Raw genomic sequence first — 18172 nt, 5'->3', positions numbered from 1 at the left:
ACCCCTTATCTGCTCTGGGCAAATTCAGTGTGAAAAAGATCAAGTCTGTTAAGCGGCTCCATGTAGGTGCAGGAAGAATTCCAAGGAAAAAGTGAGATGGAGCTCTTTCTGGTTCAAAGATGTGAGTATGAAATGGTGATTGGCTCTGCATGTCCTCCTTCACACCCATTTCTTCCCTTACCCTCTTTGGTCCCCATTGTGGAGGAGCGGGGGTCATTGTGCCTTATATAGGCAGCATTCCCCTGACACTCTCTGATGCCAAATATGCTGCCTGCACTCCTGTAGTAGAGTTGGAGGACGAAGAGAAGGAGAAAGGAGCATGTGCAAAGCTCCGTTCCTTTTGCACATGCATAAATTCTTTCACTGTACAGATCAGCAGAAATATCTAGGAGAGGTGGCTGTGTGTTTGGCATGTGCGCAGCCAGATAAATTAATTTGTTTGGGGGTCAGGATGGGAGTTTGCAGGAAGGGGACACACACAGCTAGAGTTCTGCCCCATTTGAATGGAAAGCCTGCCCCTGGGGCTCAGACAAAGTTTGGGAACAGAAACAGCATTGACCACCTTGGTAGATAAGCTACGCCAGGAGCTGCATAGGGGAAACACATCCATATCGGTTTTGCTGCAATCAGTCTCAGCTGCATTCAATACCATTGATCATGGTATCATCCTGTAATGTCTGACACCATATCTGAATGATAAGGGACTGGGCACTGGAGGCACTATTTTACAGTCATTCCAGTCCTAAACCTAAGAACACCCATGCTGAATCAGACCAAAGGCCTATCTAACCAAGCATTCGGTTCAAATAGTGGCCTAACAGCTGCCTATGGAAAGCTTCCAAGTGGGATATGAGTGCAATAGTTGCTCATATTCCTCTGCAATACAGAGGCCTGCTGGAAGTAATATATAGGCATCATAACTTGTAGCCATTGATAGCCTTATTCTCCATGAATTTGCCTAATCCCCTTTTAAAAGTAGTCCAAATTGGTGGCCATCACATCTTGTGGTAGCGAATTCCATAATTTAACTATGTGCTGTGTCAAAAACCCAATTTCAGGAAGAATTTGCTGATCCAGAGGCTCCAAGTCTGGATTTCCAACATGGTGCCCACAAGGCTCCCTGTCTCTCCTGATTTTAATTTTATTTCTTATTTAATTTATTTTTTTTGTTAACTGAGAGATCGCCATGCTCCAAAGCATAGTGCTACCCTTTCTTTGGGTTCAAAATCTTTTGTTGTTTATTCGGTCAGTCGCTTCCGACTCTTCGTGACTTCATGGACCAGCCCACACCAGAGCTTCCTGTCGGCCGTTGCCACCCCCAGCTCCCCCAAGGTCAAGTCCGTCACCTCCAGAATATCATCCATCCACCTTGCCTTTGGTCGGCCCCTCTTCCTTTTGCCCTCCACTTTCCCTAGCATCAGCATCTTCTCCAGGGTATCCTGTCTTCTCATTATGTGGCCAAAGTACTTCAGTTTTGCCTTTCATATCATTCCCTCAAGTGAGAAGTCTGGCTTGATTTCCTGGAGTATGGACTGGTTTGATGAGCTCAAAAGACTGGTTTTATATGTTGGAACTCAGACACACACACACACACACACCCCTTTGCCTTGTATTTAGGACTTTGGCTAGTTAATTTTCTATTACTCCCAACATTTTGCTTTCTGTGAAATGAGTCTTTTTAGACTCACTATGTCCACCACGGCAGCCATTTCATGAATGAGCAAGCCCCTTCATGGCACTCTCAAAATTCCAAATGTCCCCACCAACCCAAAAAAGTGAGGGAGCCCTGCTCTAAGTAGAGAAAACTGTTTATTTTATATTGTTTTTCTCCACCCCCCGCATGCCTCTCAAAGTTTTCCTACCCATTTCCTGTCATTTCTTCTCCCCTTCTTCTTTCACACTTGCATCCTATCACCAACTGCTAATTTCTTTCATCCCTCACTCCTGCTGCTTTTGCATTCACTTTGTCCTATAACAGCTTCCCTTTCTTATCCCCTTCCCCTTTACTCCCAGTTTTAAAAATTACTATTAAAAAATATTAGCTATGTCCTCTAACCAGCTCCCACTGCCATATCTGCAGTGTGCATGGTATGGCCATGGCACAGGAGTGGTCAAACAAAGAGGTACTGGGCAGTCTAAAAGCACTCCAGACCCACCTGAAGGTTGGCTGAGACCCAGTGAGAAACACTGTTCTAAGTGAAACAGTCCCAGCCATTGTAACCTTTCCTCATAGGGAAGATGCTTCAGCCCCTTGATCATTTTGGTTGCGCTTTTCTAAACATTTTCCAGCTCTAGAATGTCCTTTTTTTTAAGTTCCATGACTAGAACCGTACACAGTATTCTGAAAAGCTCTACCTACTGAGTATTCCCAGAAAGTGGTACTAGGGGACTACTATTCAGACCGTTGGCCTTTGGGGTTCCTTGGGGCTCTGTTTTGTTCCTTATGTTCTTTAATGAGGCTGCTGGGGAGATCATTTAAAGTTTGGGGCTGTGTCTCATCAATATGCTGATGATAACCAGCTCTCTCTCTTTTTCAACAGACACCAAGGAGGCTGTGGAAGTCCTAAAACCCTGCCTGGATGCAGTAATGGATGAGATGCGGATGAATAAAATGAAGCTCAATCCAGACAAGATTGAGGTACTGCTAGTCAGTAGACAACCTAATCTGGCACTGGGAGTACAATATCACCCAGATGCAAACACATCATTTTTAGGGAAGGTGATTTGAGAGGTTTTGGCAGGGCAATTGCAGGCATTCTTAAATGAAACTGATTATCTACACCCATTCCAGTCTGGGTTCACTCCTACTTTTGGGACCAAATCAGCCTTGGGCGCCCTGCTGGATGACCTTTTTTCCTTTTATGAGCGAGGGATGGAAGGCGTCAAACCTTGTTCCTCTTATTCAGTCTCTCTGCAGCTTTTGATACCATTGACTATGGTATCCTCTTAGATCAGCTTCATGAGATCGATATCGGAGGCACTGTACTTCAGTGGTTCCATTCCTACCTACTGGACCAGTCTCAGAGAGTGGTGTTGGGAGAGTGCACCTTGGCCACCTGGCACAATTTTATCCCCAAAACTACCCAACATCTACTGAAGTCATTGGGTGCAGTCATCCAGGGATCTGGAGCAAGGTGTCATCAGTATACCGATTACACCCAGCTCTATTTCTCTGTAACATCTGAATCAGGTGTGGCCGTGCAGGCTCTGAACTGGTGCTTGACACAGTGGTGGGCTGGATGTGGTTGAATAAACTGTGGTTGAGGTGGAATCCTGGCAAGATGGAAGTGCTGCGGGCAGGTGGGTCACAGATCCAGCAAATAGGTTAGTTGCCTGTTCTGGATGGGGTTGCACTGCCCCTGAAGGAACAGGTGTGTTGTTTGAGGGTATTCCTAGATTCATCTTTAACACTGGAGTCTCAAGTGGCTACGAGTGTCTTTTACCAGCTTCAGTTATGCTACTATGGCCATTCCCATACCATGTTAACTTAGCCACAGTGGTTCAAACATTAGTAACCTCAAGATGGAATTATAATGTGCTCTATTTGGGGCCACCCTTAGGCTTGTTCCGGAAGTTGCAGCTGGTGCAAAACACAGGGCCTCTTTCCAATAGCAAGTCACACCTTTGCTAAAGAACTGCACTGGCTACCAAAAAGCTACCAGGCCAAGTTTAAGATGCTGTGGTCGTTAATATATAAAGCTCTAAACAACTTGGGACCAAGTAATCTTAGGGATCATCTCAACCCTTATGTCCCTAGCTGATCTTTGCGATCATCAGAGGAAGCACTGCTGAGGGCGTCACATGCTCTTGAGGCAAACCTTTAAGAGAGTTTAGTGTTGCAGCATCCACCCTCTGGAATGCATTACCAACTGGCATTAGAAAGGCCACTGTGGTTCTAACATTTATATGCCTCCTTGACCCATCTCTTTACACAGCCGTTCCCTGAAGTGTGATCCAACCAGCTGTGGTTGGTAGCACACAGTAGCATGCACAGTTTTATCACTGTTTAGTTATTTTATTGTGTCATTTTACTGTTAGATGTTTATTGTTGTTTTGATGGTATGATATTGGAGGTTCACCGCTTTGAAATTATGTGGAAAGCGGTATGCAAATCTGATAAATAAATAAAATACAGTCATGTGAAAAAGAAAGTACACCCTCTTTGAGTTCTATGGTTTTACGTATCAGGACATAATAAAAATCATCTGGTCCTTAGCAGGTCTTAAAATTAGGTAAATACAACCTCAGATGAACAACAACACTTGACATATTACACCATGTCATTATTTTACAGAAATATAGCCAAAATGGAGAAGCCATTTTGGAGAAGTACACCTTATGATTCAACAGCTTGTAGAACCACCTTTAGCAGCAATAAGTTGAAGTAATCATTTTCTGTATGACTTTATCAGTCTCTCACATTGTTGTGGAGGAATTTTGGCCCACTCTTCTTCACAACAGTGCTTCAGTTCATTGAGGGTTGCGGGCATTTGTTCATGCACAGCTCTCTTAAGGTCCCACCACAGCATTTCAATCAGGTTGAGGTCTGGACTTTGACTGAGCCATTACAACATCTTGATTCTTTTCTTTTTCAGCCATTCTGTTGTAGATTTACTGGTGTGCTTGGGATCATTGTCCTGTTGCAGGACCCAATTTCGGCCAAGCTCTAGCTGTCAGATGGCCTCCCATTTGACTCTAGAATACTTTGGTATACAGAGGAGGTCATGGTCAACTCAATGACTGCAAGGTGCCCAGGTCCTGTGGCTGCAAAACAAGCCCAAATTATCACCCCTCCACCACCGTGCTTGACAGTTGGTATGAGATGTTTATGCTGATTTGCTGTGTTTGGTTTTCGCCAAACATGGCACTGTGCATTATGGCCAAACGTCTCCCACTTTGGTCTCGTCTGTGCAAAGGACATTGTTCCAGAAGTCTTGTGATTTGTTCAGATGCAACTTTGCAAACCTAAGCCATGCTGCCATGTTCTTTTTAGAGAGAAGAGGCTTTCTCCTGGCAACCCTTCCAAACAAACCATACTTGTTCAGTCTTTTTCTAATTGTTCTGTCATGAACTTTAACATTTAACATGCTAACTGAGACCTGTAGAGTCTGAGATGCAACTCTTGGATGTTTTGCAATTTCTCTGAGCATTGCACGATCTGCCCTTGGGGTGAATTTGCTGGGACATCCATTCCTGAGAAGATTGGCAACTGTCTTGAATGTTTTCCACTTGTGAATAATCTTCCTCACTGTAGAATGATGGACTTCAAATTGTTTGGAAATGGCCTTATATCCCTTCCCAGATTGATGGGCAACAACAATTGCTTCTCTAAAATCATTGCTGATGTCTTTACTCTTTGGCATTGTGTTAACACACACCTGAATGCTCAAGACCAGCAAACTCCTGAGACTTCAGCTTTGACAGAGGTGGTCACACTTGCTGATGATCAATTAATCAAGGGCATTTGATTAGCAGCACCGGGCTGCTACTTAGCCTCTTCGTACCTATGGAAGCAGTAAGGGTGTACTTAGTTTTTCACACATGGCTTTTCCATTTTGGCTTTATTTCTGTAAAATAAATAATGATATGGTGTAATATGTCACGTGTTGTTGTTCATCTGAGGTTGTATTTACCTAATTTTAAGACCTGCTAAGGACCAGATGATTGTTATTATGTCCTGATACGTAAAATCATAGAACTCAAAGAGGGTGTACTTTCTTTTTCACATGACTGTATGTTTTGGATGAGGTAGCATTCCCTCTGAAAGATTAGGTGCTCTTGGATCCGGCGCTGCTTCTGGAAAGTAAGGTGGCAGCAGTGGCCAGGAGTGCCTTTGTCCAGCTTCATCTGGTGTGCCAGCTGCACCCTTTCTTGGAGAAGGAAGTTCTGGCCACAGTGATTCATACTTTAATCATCTCTCGTTTAAATTATTGTAATGCCATCTATGTAGGATTGCCCATGAAAAGTGTTTGCAAACTACAGCTAGTGCAAAAAGTGATGGCTAGACTTTTGTCAGGAGTGCACCTTGTAAGCCACATTTCACCCATACTGGATCAACTTCACTGGCTTCCAGTTTGTTTGAGGGTACAATTCAAGGTGCTGGTTTTGACCAACAAAGCTCTAAACAGTTTGGGGCCAGAATACGTGAAGAACTGGCTCTTTCCATATGAGCCTAACCGTAATTTGCAATAATCAGCAGAGGCTCTGTTTTATGTCCCACTACCTACAAAGGCTACGTTGGTAGATCCTCAAGAAAGGGGGGGGGGGTTGGTAACAGCACCCTGATTATGGACCTCCCTTCGGGGGGGGGGACGATTGGTTCCTTCTTCATTTCCCTTCAGACAGTTGGTAAAGCCTATTCTGCTCTGCTGGGCTCTTAATGCTGCATGATGTTTTGTTGCTCTTCAATTGTAATGCCACTCTCACATTTTATTTTATCAGGGTATTTTGCTCCTTGGGGTTTTAATTTTTTTTTTTATGGGATTTTTGGTTTTAAGTGAAGTTTTAATTATTTTTGTTGTACATCACCCCAGACACCTGGTAGGCAGAGGCCGCAATGTATGAATTTAATAAATCCTTTTCCTATCCCTGGACTAGGCATCTTTCCTTTGGCAATTCCTTCAAATCTTCTCTCAGGTTTCTCTTCTCTTTGAAGGCTGGGGTCCCAAAGATAATTTCTTTCACAGCTGGCATTACATCCTTCTTGTCCCTCTACCACATCAGAATTTTCAGGAAAGGCCTCTCAGAGCTCATACTCAGAAGCACAAGACACAATACAGCTCCCTTACTCTGATCAGAACTAGGCTATACTGCTCTTAAATGTGAGTGTTTCTCAAAAGACAGGGGAATGAAAACCTCCCCAACCCCAGGGAAGGGGAAACACTGGGAGGATACACAGGTAAGTTGGAGTGTACTATTGGTAATAGGCCTATAAAAAGTCAAGGCCCAAGTTTTCTTAAAGAGTGAGTCACAACAGTACCAGTATTGTTGTTTAAGAAGAGTGAAGTGCTGATTCCCTGAATACTGCAGGTTCCACTACTTCTGACTCAAAGGTGGCAGAAACAGGGTATGGGGAAAGAGAAGGAAGAAAAAACACTGAGGGATGTACAGGAGCAGGGAAAGGGGAAGTGAGGCTCGGATGACTGGGGAAAAGGTAGTGCAGGAGCCAGGCAAGTATATGAAAGTCTCACAAACAATTTAGGAGGGGGACAAGATTTCATAAGGTTTGAGCAATGCTATGCCGTAAAAACCACAAGATGTTTCCATTTGGTTTCCAGGTACTTATGACTAGCTCTGTGAAGTCTTATTATAAATCCAAAGCACAAAACTAGTACAAATCCAATAAAAGCATGGAAGGAGTGTGGATAAAAATATATGGCATTAGACATAAACACCAACAGAACTGTATGCCTCAGCACAAAGCAAAGTCATGATACAATCTGATACAGCAAGTCATTCTTTTATAACTTATAACTGAAGTCCTTTGCAGTTACTTGTGCATGCATGGGACTGTGTAGAAGAATTGCAAGCACTATTTTTGTACATTCTGCTTTCTATGATCACCACCCTCCTGGCACGTGAGCCACATGAAGTTTACAGGAACACAGAAATTCTCGACTTGAGGAAGTCAGGAATACCTCCATGTTCCCAGAAGCCGCATATTATGGTTAGTTTTCTAGCACAAAATAAGGTTTTCAGTTATGGAGCTATTCACTTAGGATGAGCTTATCAATAACAGTCTTTTGTGAAGGGGAATAGAAGCAGGATATCAAGAAGAAACAGATGCCTAAGTGTAAGAATATGCTATAGGACCTTATGATCTTCACTGAACTAAAATTCCCTGAGTTGTTAGGATTGACCAAAGTCACTCAGTAAAGATCTTTAATAAAACTGAAGTCTAATACTTACAAAATCTTTAACAAGCAAGTTTAACTCTGTAGAAATACCTCTGTGTCACATGTAAACCATTTCAACCATTTGTATAAGACTTAGTTACCTAATTTTAGCTCATTATGATTTTAGTATTTAATAGCTGTTGGGATTAATCGAATTCTGTTGTGCTCACCAAATCAGTCCCATCAACGGAACTGGGAGGGGCTGATTATCCCTCCCCCTCAAAATCTGCTACAGAGGGCTGGGAAACCTCCAGAGCAGATTTTCAAGCAATGCAGATAGCTGAAGTGGGGAGGAGGGAGAAAGTGTCATCGCACTAGCGGACATCAACTAACGCAACACTGGATTTAAGTCACTGAATACTAAACACCAAATTCCATATTCTTATTACACCACAGAGAGTTGGAGGCATGAAGGATGCTCTCTCACAAATCACACACCAGTCTTCCCCAACCTGGTGCCCTCTAGATGTTTTGGACTCCAACTCCCATCAGCCTAAGGCAGCAGGCTAATTGTCAAGGATGATAAGAGTTGGAGTCCAACACATCTGGAGGGCACCAGGGGAAGGCTGCCACACACTATCAATATCTGCAGAAATCTTTGCAAAAAATGTGATCAGGTACAAGTGCAATTTTCACTGAAATAGGACTTCATTCCAGAGATATATTTTCCGTTGACATCAAGTGATAAATAGGCTAAGGATGACAATTTGGCTTCCACTATTATTAAGGTATCATTTCAATGTTGCTCCATAACGGCCAGTCTACACGTTACCTTCTCCACATGGAAGTTAACTTTTGCATGACAACTCTCCATGCCCAGCTGCAATGTTTCATGCATGTAGAACCTCCCGGTTAGGCAGAGTTTCCACACTAGTAACAGATGTCCTCACGAACTGTTGCTGATACAGAAACTCCTCAGATGAGGCATGGAGGCCACTGTTAATGGCAAGGAAAACTTCCCACAAATAGGAGGATCCATGTGGCAATCTGTACTAAGTGTTGCATCCAGATATGGAATGGTGCCATGCAGAAGTAGAGAAATATGCAGAAGATAACATGCAGACCAGACTCTCTTATTGTTCATAAGTATTTGGGATAACATTATAATGAGCAAGTATTGCAGAACCTCTATCATATCAGATAGAAGGGGAAAGAAAAATACTCCGGGTAAATGACTGGCAACGAAGGTGGTGCTGACGAGAGATTTGGATTTGGACCACAGGCTTTACTTCCTGGAAGATGGACTGTTGGCAAGGGATGGGTTGCACCTCACAAAGCTTGGGAAGAATGTGTTTGTCCAAAACATGAAGAACTTTATCAGGAGGGCTTTAAACTGAATCCTACAGGGAAGGGAGACATAACATTGGGACGAAGGCTAGACGAAGCCTCATGCACCACAATGGAGAGAACAGCTCTAATAGTGCCCAATAATAGTCTTCACAAAAATGAAGGAAGAAAGCCAGACTATGAAGCACATGGTCTTCAATGTCTATACATTAATGCCCAGAGTATGGGAAACAAACAGAACGAACTTGAACTCCTAATACAGGAGGGAAATTATGACGTGAGAGGTGTAACTGAGACTTGGTGGGATGACTCTCATGACTGGAATACAGCAACTGAAGGATATAACTTTTTCAAAAAGAACAGGAGGAACAGAAAGGGAGGTGGGGTTACAATATATGTTAAAAATACACATTTCTGCACAGAAATACAGGAGGATGAGCTTGGTAGACCCATCAAGAGCATCTGGGTTAAAATAAATAGAATAAAAGGAACATGGTGGTCGGAGTCTACTACCGGCCACCCAATCAAGGAGAAGACGAGGATGAAACTTTTGAAAAGCAAATAGCCAATGTTTCAAGGAAGCATGATGTAGTAGTAATGGAGGACTTCAATTTCCCCGATATTTGTTGGGAGACAAATTCTGCAAAACATGGCCCCTCCAAGAAATTCCTGACTTGTGTTGTGGATAACTTCCTCCTACAGAAAGTAGAGGAAGAAACTAGAGGATCGGCTATCCTTGACTTGATCCTAACCAACAGAGATGACTTAGTGGATAAAGTAGCAGTTACAGGAACTCTGGGGGAAAGCAACCATGTTGTACTTGAGTTCTTGGTTGTAAAGGAAGCAAAAGCCGAGTGTAGCCAAACGCGTACCCTGGATTTTAGGAAAGCCGATTTTAATAAACTCAGAACAAGGATAAGTAAGGTCCCATGGCAAGCAACTCTAACGAGAAAAGGAGTCCAAGATGGGTGGGAGTTTTTTAAAAAGGAAATTCTAAAGGCATAATTACAAACCATTCCAACAAGAAAAAAAGGTGGAAGACAACAGAAGAAGTCAATGCGGCTTCACATACGGCTTAGAGATGACCTGAAAACAAAAAAGGACACATACAGGAAGTGGAAGAAAGGCCAAGCACCAAAGGAAGAGTACAGGCAGGTAGCACAGAATTGCAGGGATGGCATCAGAAAGGCTAAAGCTGAGAATGAGCTGAGGTTAGCAAGGGATGTCAAAAGCAACAAAAAAGCTTTCTTCAGATACATGCATAGTAAAAGACAAAGGAAAGAAATGGTGGTTCAGCTACTGAATAAGGAGGGCAAAATGATAATAGATAACAAAGAAAAGGCAGAAGTTCTCAGTTCCTAACTTGGCTCAGTCTTCTCCCAAAAGAGGGTCTGTGACCCCCCTGGCAAAAGTGAAGCACAGGCTGAAGGGGAAAGATTGCAGCTTGAGATCGATAGGCATATGGTCAAGGAACATCTAATTACTTTGAATGATTTCAGCTCTCCAGGGCCAGATGAACTGCATCCTAGAGTAATGAAGGAACTGGCAGATGAGCTTTCAGAACCACTGTCTATTCTCTTTGAGAAATCATGGAGGACAGGTGAAGTGCCAGATGACTGGAGGAGGGCTAATGTTGTCCCTATCTTCAAAAAGGGCAAAAAGGAGAAACCTGGGAACTGCAGACCAGTAGAATGACATTTAATAGCATAAATAGAATAACAACAGAATGACATTTAATAGGGATAAATGCCAAGTTCTGCGCCTAGAAAAAACAAACCAAATGCACAGCTACAAGATGGGGGATACTGGGCTCAACAACACTACAAGCGAGAAGGATCTTGTCATTGTTGTCGATCACAAGCTGAATATGAGCCAACAATGTGATGTGGCTGCAAAAAAGGCAAGTGCTGTTTGGGGCTGCATTAATAGAAGCATAGCTTCCAAATCCCAGGAAGTACTAGTTCCCCTCTACTCAGCACTGGTTAGGCCTCATCTGGAGTACTGTGTCCAGTTCTGGGCACCACACTGTAAGAAGGATGCAGACAAGCTGGAGAGGGTTCAGAGGAGGGCAACGAAGATGATCAGGGGACTGGAAACAAAGCCCTATGAAGAGAGACTGAAAGAACTGGGCATGTTTAGCCTTGAGAAGAGAAGACTGAGGGGAGATATGATAGCGCTCTTCAAGTACTTGAAAGGTTGTCCCAGAGAGGAAGGCCAGGATCTCAATCATCCCAGAATTAAGGACACGGAGGAAGGACAGATACTGAAGCTGAAGCTCAAATATTTTGGCCACCTAATGCGAAGAGAAAACTCTCTGGAAAAGACCCTGATGCTGGGAAAGACTGAAGGGACGGCAGAGGATGAGATGGCTAGATAGCATCACCGATGCAATGAATATGAACTTGAGCACGCTCCGGGAGAGAGCGCAGGACAGGAAGGCCTGGCGTGCTATGGTCCATGGGGTCACGAAGAGTCGGACATGACTGAACGACTGAACAAACAAACAAACGAACAATAATGGGCTCAAGTTACAGGAAACCAGATTCCAACTGAACATCAGGAAAAACCTCCTGACTGTTAGAGCAATACGACAATGGAACCAATTACCTAGGGAGGCAGTGGGCTCTCCCACACTGGAGGCATTCAAGTTAAGGCTGGACAGCCATCTGTCAGGGATGCTCTGACTTGGATTCCTGCATTTAGCAGAGGGTTGGACTCGATGGTCTTATAGGCCCCTTCCAACCCTACTATTCTATGATTCATCCACACTCATGAGGCAGGTGACCAATAGTTTTATCTTCCAGATAGGAAATAGTTACAATAACTTCTCACAACTGAACTGAATTTCAACTCAGGTCCAATGTTCAGCAATATGGCAGGTGTTTGCTTATAAGTGGCATAGTGACTTATAAGTTTCCCACACCTCTCTTATTGCTGGCACTTCCAGATGTGGCAGCAGCATATTATCTACAGACTCATGAATGCTTATCTCAACTCTTCGAAGACAAATATCATGCAAAAGAGCAACCCAAGCAGACACCATTGCTGGAATAATTCATGGGAAGAACTGATCCAGAGAAAATGCAAGCAAGGGTAAAGCAACAGAGATCCACTCACCAAGAAAAGTTAGATTCTCCCTGCCTCCATACAGTGTGATACCTAAGTAGACAAAATGGACAACAGGAGGATTAATAGCAAAACAAGACTGATTCGTTCTATAAGATCATAAAAACTGTTGGAAATCTGAGAATAAAACACTGATCTACCATCTCTGACTGCCATTCCATCCATCAATTTAAACAAAGCTACCACCCTGTATCATCTTTCCATCAGATAATCATAACAATGATATGCAATTTGTATATTCAGTGGTTGGCTCCTCAAAAATATTTATAATTATGCAAAGGTAAAAACTCCAAGGAATCATTAATTCTTGGAAAAGGTCCTTAAGATTCACTCCCTACCCCAGAGCAACCAGGGTAAGCAACCTGGTGCCTTCCAGATGGGCTGGACTACATCTTCCACAAGCCCCAGCCAGGATGGCCAATGGCCAGGGATTATGGGAATTGTAGTCCAAACATTTGGAAGGCTTGCCTATCCCTGCCCGAGACCATGCTGTTCTAGTCAAGTTTAATTTAGCTAGAACTTGCCATTCTTTATTCGCAATGACTGATTTGAAGGAAGAATCTCCACACCAGCACCAATGGTCACCAAGAACGTACAGCACTGATATGGTGACTCTCCAAGCAATTTGGCTACTCTACATATTGAAAATGTACAGTCCCCCCCCAAAAGCTACTGCTTCATGGAAGCATTTTTAATCTGGGGGCTCTAATGTTTGAATTGGCCCTGATTCATATTAGAATATCCACTTTACTATAATTATGTACAGATTGAGCAGAGGGACGGGAATTTTTATCACTTTGTGCGTTAAGTATGACGGTAAGATTAAAGGGTATTAAGAAGTTACCAACTGCATAAATTGGGACTTCACACTTGGGGAAAAAAAGTTTGAGGGTAGGAATGCTAACTTTAGTGAGCCTGGCTGCAGAGCTATGGATACTATAGGTCATCTTTCCTCAACCTGGTGTCCTCCAGATGTGTTGGACTACAACTCCCAGAAGCTCCCAGCCAGATAGCTGGTTAGGGAATTCTGGGAGTTGTAGTCCAACACTTGTGGAGGACAGCAGGTTGGAGAAGGGTGACCTATAGGTCAAGTTTGCAGTTGACACAATCCAAGCCAGATAGTTCAAATCTTGAACCTGCTCACCATCATCAAAGTGTACTGGTCAGATTTCTAGACCTTTTGCTAACAGAATCCATAGACAGCTGGAATCTGGTTTATGTTTGGCGTATATGCGCGGGCTGCAACCCATGACCCCATGCAAGTTTTCCTTCCTGTGATCCATCCTTCCCAATAGTGACATCCTTTTAAACCCCCATCCACTTAAGAATCCTACTAGATCAAAACAAAAGCCTACTAGTCCAGCATCCTGTTTTCCAGAGTGGCCAGCCAAATGCCTCTGTGAAGCCCACAAGCAGGAAATGAGACCCCTCGCTTGCGGATCCCAACACACCAACTTGGGCCCCAGATCGCTATCAAAGTCCGTCTCATTAAGCAACATATACATGTCGAACTCGTACGCCCATGTTCCTGAAACGGGCTGGATTTCGAGACTAGGGCTTCAAGAAGTCAGCCAAACAATAGGGCAATGATGTCTGCTGCCCCGTGGAGGTGGGAGGTTCCAAAACACGGAACGCCCCTTAAAAGCCAGGGTCTCTGACCCGCTTTGGCTGGCAATTCAACAGGAAAAGTCTGCCTGCGGTCAAGCCCGCGAGGTGGAGGAAAGGCGCCGAAGACGGTGACGGGTCTGCCGGCGCTGCCGCCGCCGCCGCATCCGAGGAAGAGGCGTGCGCGCCGATGTGCAGCCTGACGCCGGTCTCAAAGCCTCCGCCGCCCACTCACCTGCTCGCCTCGTCGCTCTCCACCCCCGGCAGCGCCGCAGCCGCCGCAGCTCCCCGGCCTCTGCCGCTGGCTCCGTCGCGGCCGGTGCTCGGGGGACTCGGCCCCACCAAGAAACGGAGAGGCGGCTGCCCGCACATCCGGGGCGCCGGGAAGGCCGTGCGGGACACGCTCCCCTTCTCACAGGCGGGGGCAGCGGCGGCGGCGGCGGCGGGCGAGAGGGGGGCTGGTCCCTCTCGTCCCGCCACCCCGACTCATTCCCGAGCGGGACGGAGGTCGGGGTGCCCCCGCTGCTCGACTCCCCTGTTGCTCCGTCGGTACCAGTCCGCTTCCGGCCGGCCTTTGCTCTCGCCACAGTTTTACCTGCTGCCGTCACCGCCCCCTTTTACTTCCCTCACTTCGACTCCCCGACTAGTCTCCCCGCCGCCATCTTGCTTTTTTGGGGGGGGGAAGAGAGAGCGAGAGCCTATCTCAAGCGCATGCGCGATAGAGGGAATCCCGACGATAGCGGAGCTCAGACGGCTTCTGATAGATCTAACCGGAATAGGGCGGGGGAGGGAGAGAAAGAAGCCGAGTGCGCCTGCGCCGGAGAGTGTGGCGTTCGGGTTTCACATACTGTCACACCTGCTGGGAGAGCAGCTGGGAAAGGGGCGGGGCTTGGGGTGCATCCCTTGCTTGACAATGAAGCTGCAGAGAGCCGATCGGGAGCGTGGCTTGGGATTTGCATAGTGAGTTAATCTGCCCTTTTGCAGCGTTTGAGGGGAGGACAGGAGAGAAACCACCAGGGAAGAGTGGCAAGGGTCGATCCCTAATGAAACTGCCATATTTCAGCCCGCCCCCCACAAAAAAGGTTTAAATGGAGACACCACGTGTGAAGCTGTGGAGTTGGAATTCATATGCATATTTGGTCTGAATTGAGACTGGAAATGGTTAACCTAGCTCACTAAAGAAAGTAATTGGTGTTAAGTGTTTGTTTTCCGGAGGGGTGGCCCTGTTATTCTGTTGCAGTAAAAACAGCCAAGAGTCTCATGGCACCTTGAAAGACTTATTCTGGCATAAGCTTTCATGGACACTGTCCACTTCATCAGATGCCTGAAGTGTTAACCCCAAGTTGGCAGATTTATACACATGCTGGTGGTGGGGATGTAAACCATGTGGTCAGGCGGGTTGAAATGCAAAAAGCACCGACAGTGATAATTAAGAAATAAGCAGAGCAAGCCCGCTCTGGCGGTCGATCTGGAAGGGCAGTGGATCCCACGCTCTGCCAGCGGGAGGGCCGTGGGTCCTGCTGCCACCACTGCCCTATACCTCTCAAAGTGAGGCATAAGGCATAAGGCAGGCGGCCGCTGTGGCGAGCCACACGAAGTGCTTCCCCGCTCCAAAGGCTGCAGCAGAGAGCACCTGCCACAACTCCCCGAAGGGCTGCCCGCCCAGTGCCTTGCTCTGAGGACCGCTTAGAGCAAGTCATCAGGCGAGGTAGGCTCAGACCAACTGCCTCACTCTGAGGGGTCCTTTCTGGGGCACAGGCAGTCTCCAGGACCACCTCCCTGCCAATGCCTCAGTCTCACAAAGGACCCTCAGAACAAAGTATTGAGAAGGCAGATGGAAGATGAGGAGAGGGGAGGAGGGAGAAGAGGGGAAGGTGGTAGCAGCAACTTGCGCTCCTCTGCCCCACCCCCCACCATGGCAGCTCATGCTCCTCTTTCTCTCACCCTACACGTGACAGCAGCGTCAGTTCACGCTCCTCTCACTCATGCTGCTGAATGTTAACCTCAGTGTGTGTAGTCAGATTTATATACACATGCTGGGGAGCATGTGTGGATCACAACAAACTCTGGCAAATTCTTAAAGAGATGGGAGTACCAGATCACCTTACCTGTCTCCTGAGAAACCTGTACGAGGGTCAAGAAGCAGCAGTAAGAACCGGACATGGAACAACCGATTGGTTCAAAACTGGGAAAGGAGTACGACAAGGCTGCATGTTGTCGCCCTGCTTATTTAACTTATATGCAGAGTACATCATGAGAAACGCCGGGTTGGATGAATCACAGGTCGGAATTAAGATTGCCGGGAGAATTAAACAACCTCAGATATGCAGGCGATACCACCCTAATGGCAGAAAGCGAAGAGGATCTAAAGAGCCTCTTGTTGAGGGTGAAAGAGGAGAGTGCAAAAGCTGGTTTGAAACTCAACATTAAAAAAACGAAGATCATGGCATCTGGCCCCATCACTTCCTGGCATATAGAAGGGAAAGAAATGGAAGCAGTGACAGATTTTATTGGGCTCCAGGATTGGGTTCTTGGGCTCTAAGATCACCGCAGACGGTGACTGTAGCCATGAAATTTCCTTGGGAGGAAAGCTATGGCAAACCTAGACAGCATAGTAAGAAGCAGAGACATCACCTTGCCGACAAAGGTCCGCATAATCAAAACTATGGTTTTCCCAGTAGTAACGTATGGCTGTGAGAGCTGGACTATAAAGAGGGCTGAGCGCCGAAGAATTGATGCTTTCGAACTGTGGTGCTGGAGAAGACTCTTACGAGTCCCCTGGACTGCAAGGAGGTCAGATCAGTCAATCCTAAAGGAAATCAACCCTGAGTGCTCATTGGAAGGACAGATACTGAAGCTGAAGCTCAAATAGCCACCAAATGCGAAGAGAAAAGTCACTGGAAAAGACCCTGATGCTGGGAAGGATTGAAGGCAAAAGGAGAAGGGGACGGCAGAGGATGAAATGGCTAGATAGCATCATTGATGCAATGAAGATGAACTTGAGCACACTCCGGGAGAGAATGGAGGACAGGGAGGCCTGGTGTGCTATGGTCCATGGGGTCACGAAGAGTCGGACACGACTTAACGACTGAACAAGCTGGGGAGCACTGGGGTGGGGACAGTGATTATGATTATCTTAACTGTTTAAGATAATCCCAAAACTGTTATTGGGTGATAACACAGATATCATTGCAATGGTGAGCCAATTTAGATTTGTAGTGTGATTTTTTTTTTTAAACCCTCTTTGTCCATATTCAAACCACAGGAAATACAGTTGATTCTCTTGATGAATTGTACTTCAGTAATTTCACATTGATGTCTGTTTATGAAATTCCTTTGGTGAAAAATTCTTGTTTGTTAAACCAGATGCAAAGCGGAAGCAACAAGTAGGTAGGAGGCAGTGCACTAGCTCACCTGCAGCCCCGGCAACCCATGGGTTAAATAACCCATGAGTTGTCATGACACGCAAACCAGGTCATTATCTTCTTGGTATGAATGGTTGTTTAGGAAGGAAAATGCTTTGTTTTCTTCTGTACGCTCTTTAGGAATTAGGCAGTCCAGTTTGCTAAAACCCTGCTAAATTCTGTAATTGTGGAAGACAAAAAAGAATTACAGTGATTATTTTGTTTTTAAAAATTACAGTGAGAATTATGTTGTTACACAAGGTTAAAAAAAAAGCTTTCCCCTGTTCTCAGAAATATATATCAAAAATAATCAAATCTTTCAAACAGTCCCAATGCCACTTCCTAAAAAAGAAGTTAGAGTGAACCACATCCTAAGAGAAACTTTAGTTAGAATGCCTGCAGCAAACACTGAGCAATTACATAGTTCTGTTGCATTCATCCACTGTGGCTGAAATCCTATACACTCTTAGCTGGCACTAAGGTCCTCTGAACTTAGTGGCCCAGTTTGCACATAACAATTACCCATGGATTGTTTAAACCATGGGTAGCTTGGTCCACGCAGGAGCAAGTGTGCTGTCTCCCAACCACTCGCTGCTTCCCCTTTATTTCTGCTTTGGTAAACAACCCAGGAATGCCCCGTTCCTGGGTTGGTCTCTGTGACATCTGAACCCAGAACTCTGGTTTGTTGAAGGAGGAACAACCCAGCATTTTTAACCCAACAACAAACCTAGTTCCTGGGTTGTTTACCAAAGTGGAAGCAAAGCAGAAGCAGCAAGAGTTGGGCAGCAGCTCACTCCCACTCAGTCCTGACTACCTGTAGTTTAAACAACCCATGAGTAGTCGTTACATGCAAAC

At 45.3% G+C, this 18172-nt stretch overlaps 2 protein-coding genes across 5 annotated transcripts in view; one reads left to right on the top strand and one right to left on the bottom strand.

Annotated features, from left to right (window-relative positions):
- The window catches only part of APC (APC regulator of Wnt signaling pathway), a 115071-nt gene extending 100399 nt beyond the window's left edge, over positions 1–14672 (bottom strand). For 2 of the 4 annotated variants that reach the window (XM_084833870.1, XM_084833872.1), the window contains exons 1-2: positions 14149–14672; positions 12300–12341 (exon numbers count right to left, since the gene is read on the bottom strand). The gene's annotated coding sequence lies outside the window, so the exon portion shown is untranslated. The remainder of the gene's footprint in view (positions 1–12299; positions 12342–14148) is intronic. The other 2 variants (XM_084833873.1, XM_084833871.1) reach the window with 2 other exon arrangements.
- Positions 14673–14817: 145 nt separating this feature from the next.
- LOC146352349 (uncharacterized) overlaps positions 14818–18172 on the top strand; it is a 29378-nt gene continuing 26023 nt past the window's right edge. Inside the window, exon 1 of the mRNA XM_084833869.1 lies at positions 14818–14873. Coding sequence (XP_084689995.1) covers positions 14827–14873 — 47 coding nt within the window. The 5' untranslated portion in view covers positions 14818–14826. The remainder of the gene's footprint in view (positions 14874–18172) is intronic.

This window comes from Heloderma suspectum, chromosome 2 (genome assembly GCF_057233095.1).
Source record: "Heloderma suspectum isolate Gila_16-S chromosome 2, 16-S_ref, whole genome shotgun sequence".
In the NCBI taxonomy this organism is placed as follows: Eukaryota; Metazoa; Chordata; class Lepidosauria; order Squamata; family Helodermatidae; genus Heloderma; species Heloderma suspectum.
This window is presented reverse-complemented; position numbering and strand designations above follow the sequence as displayed.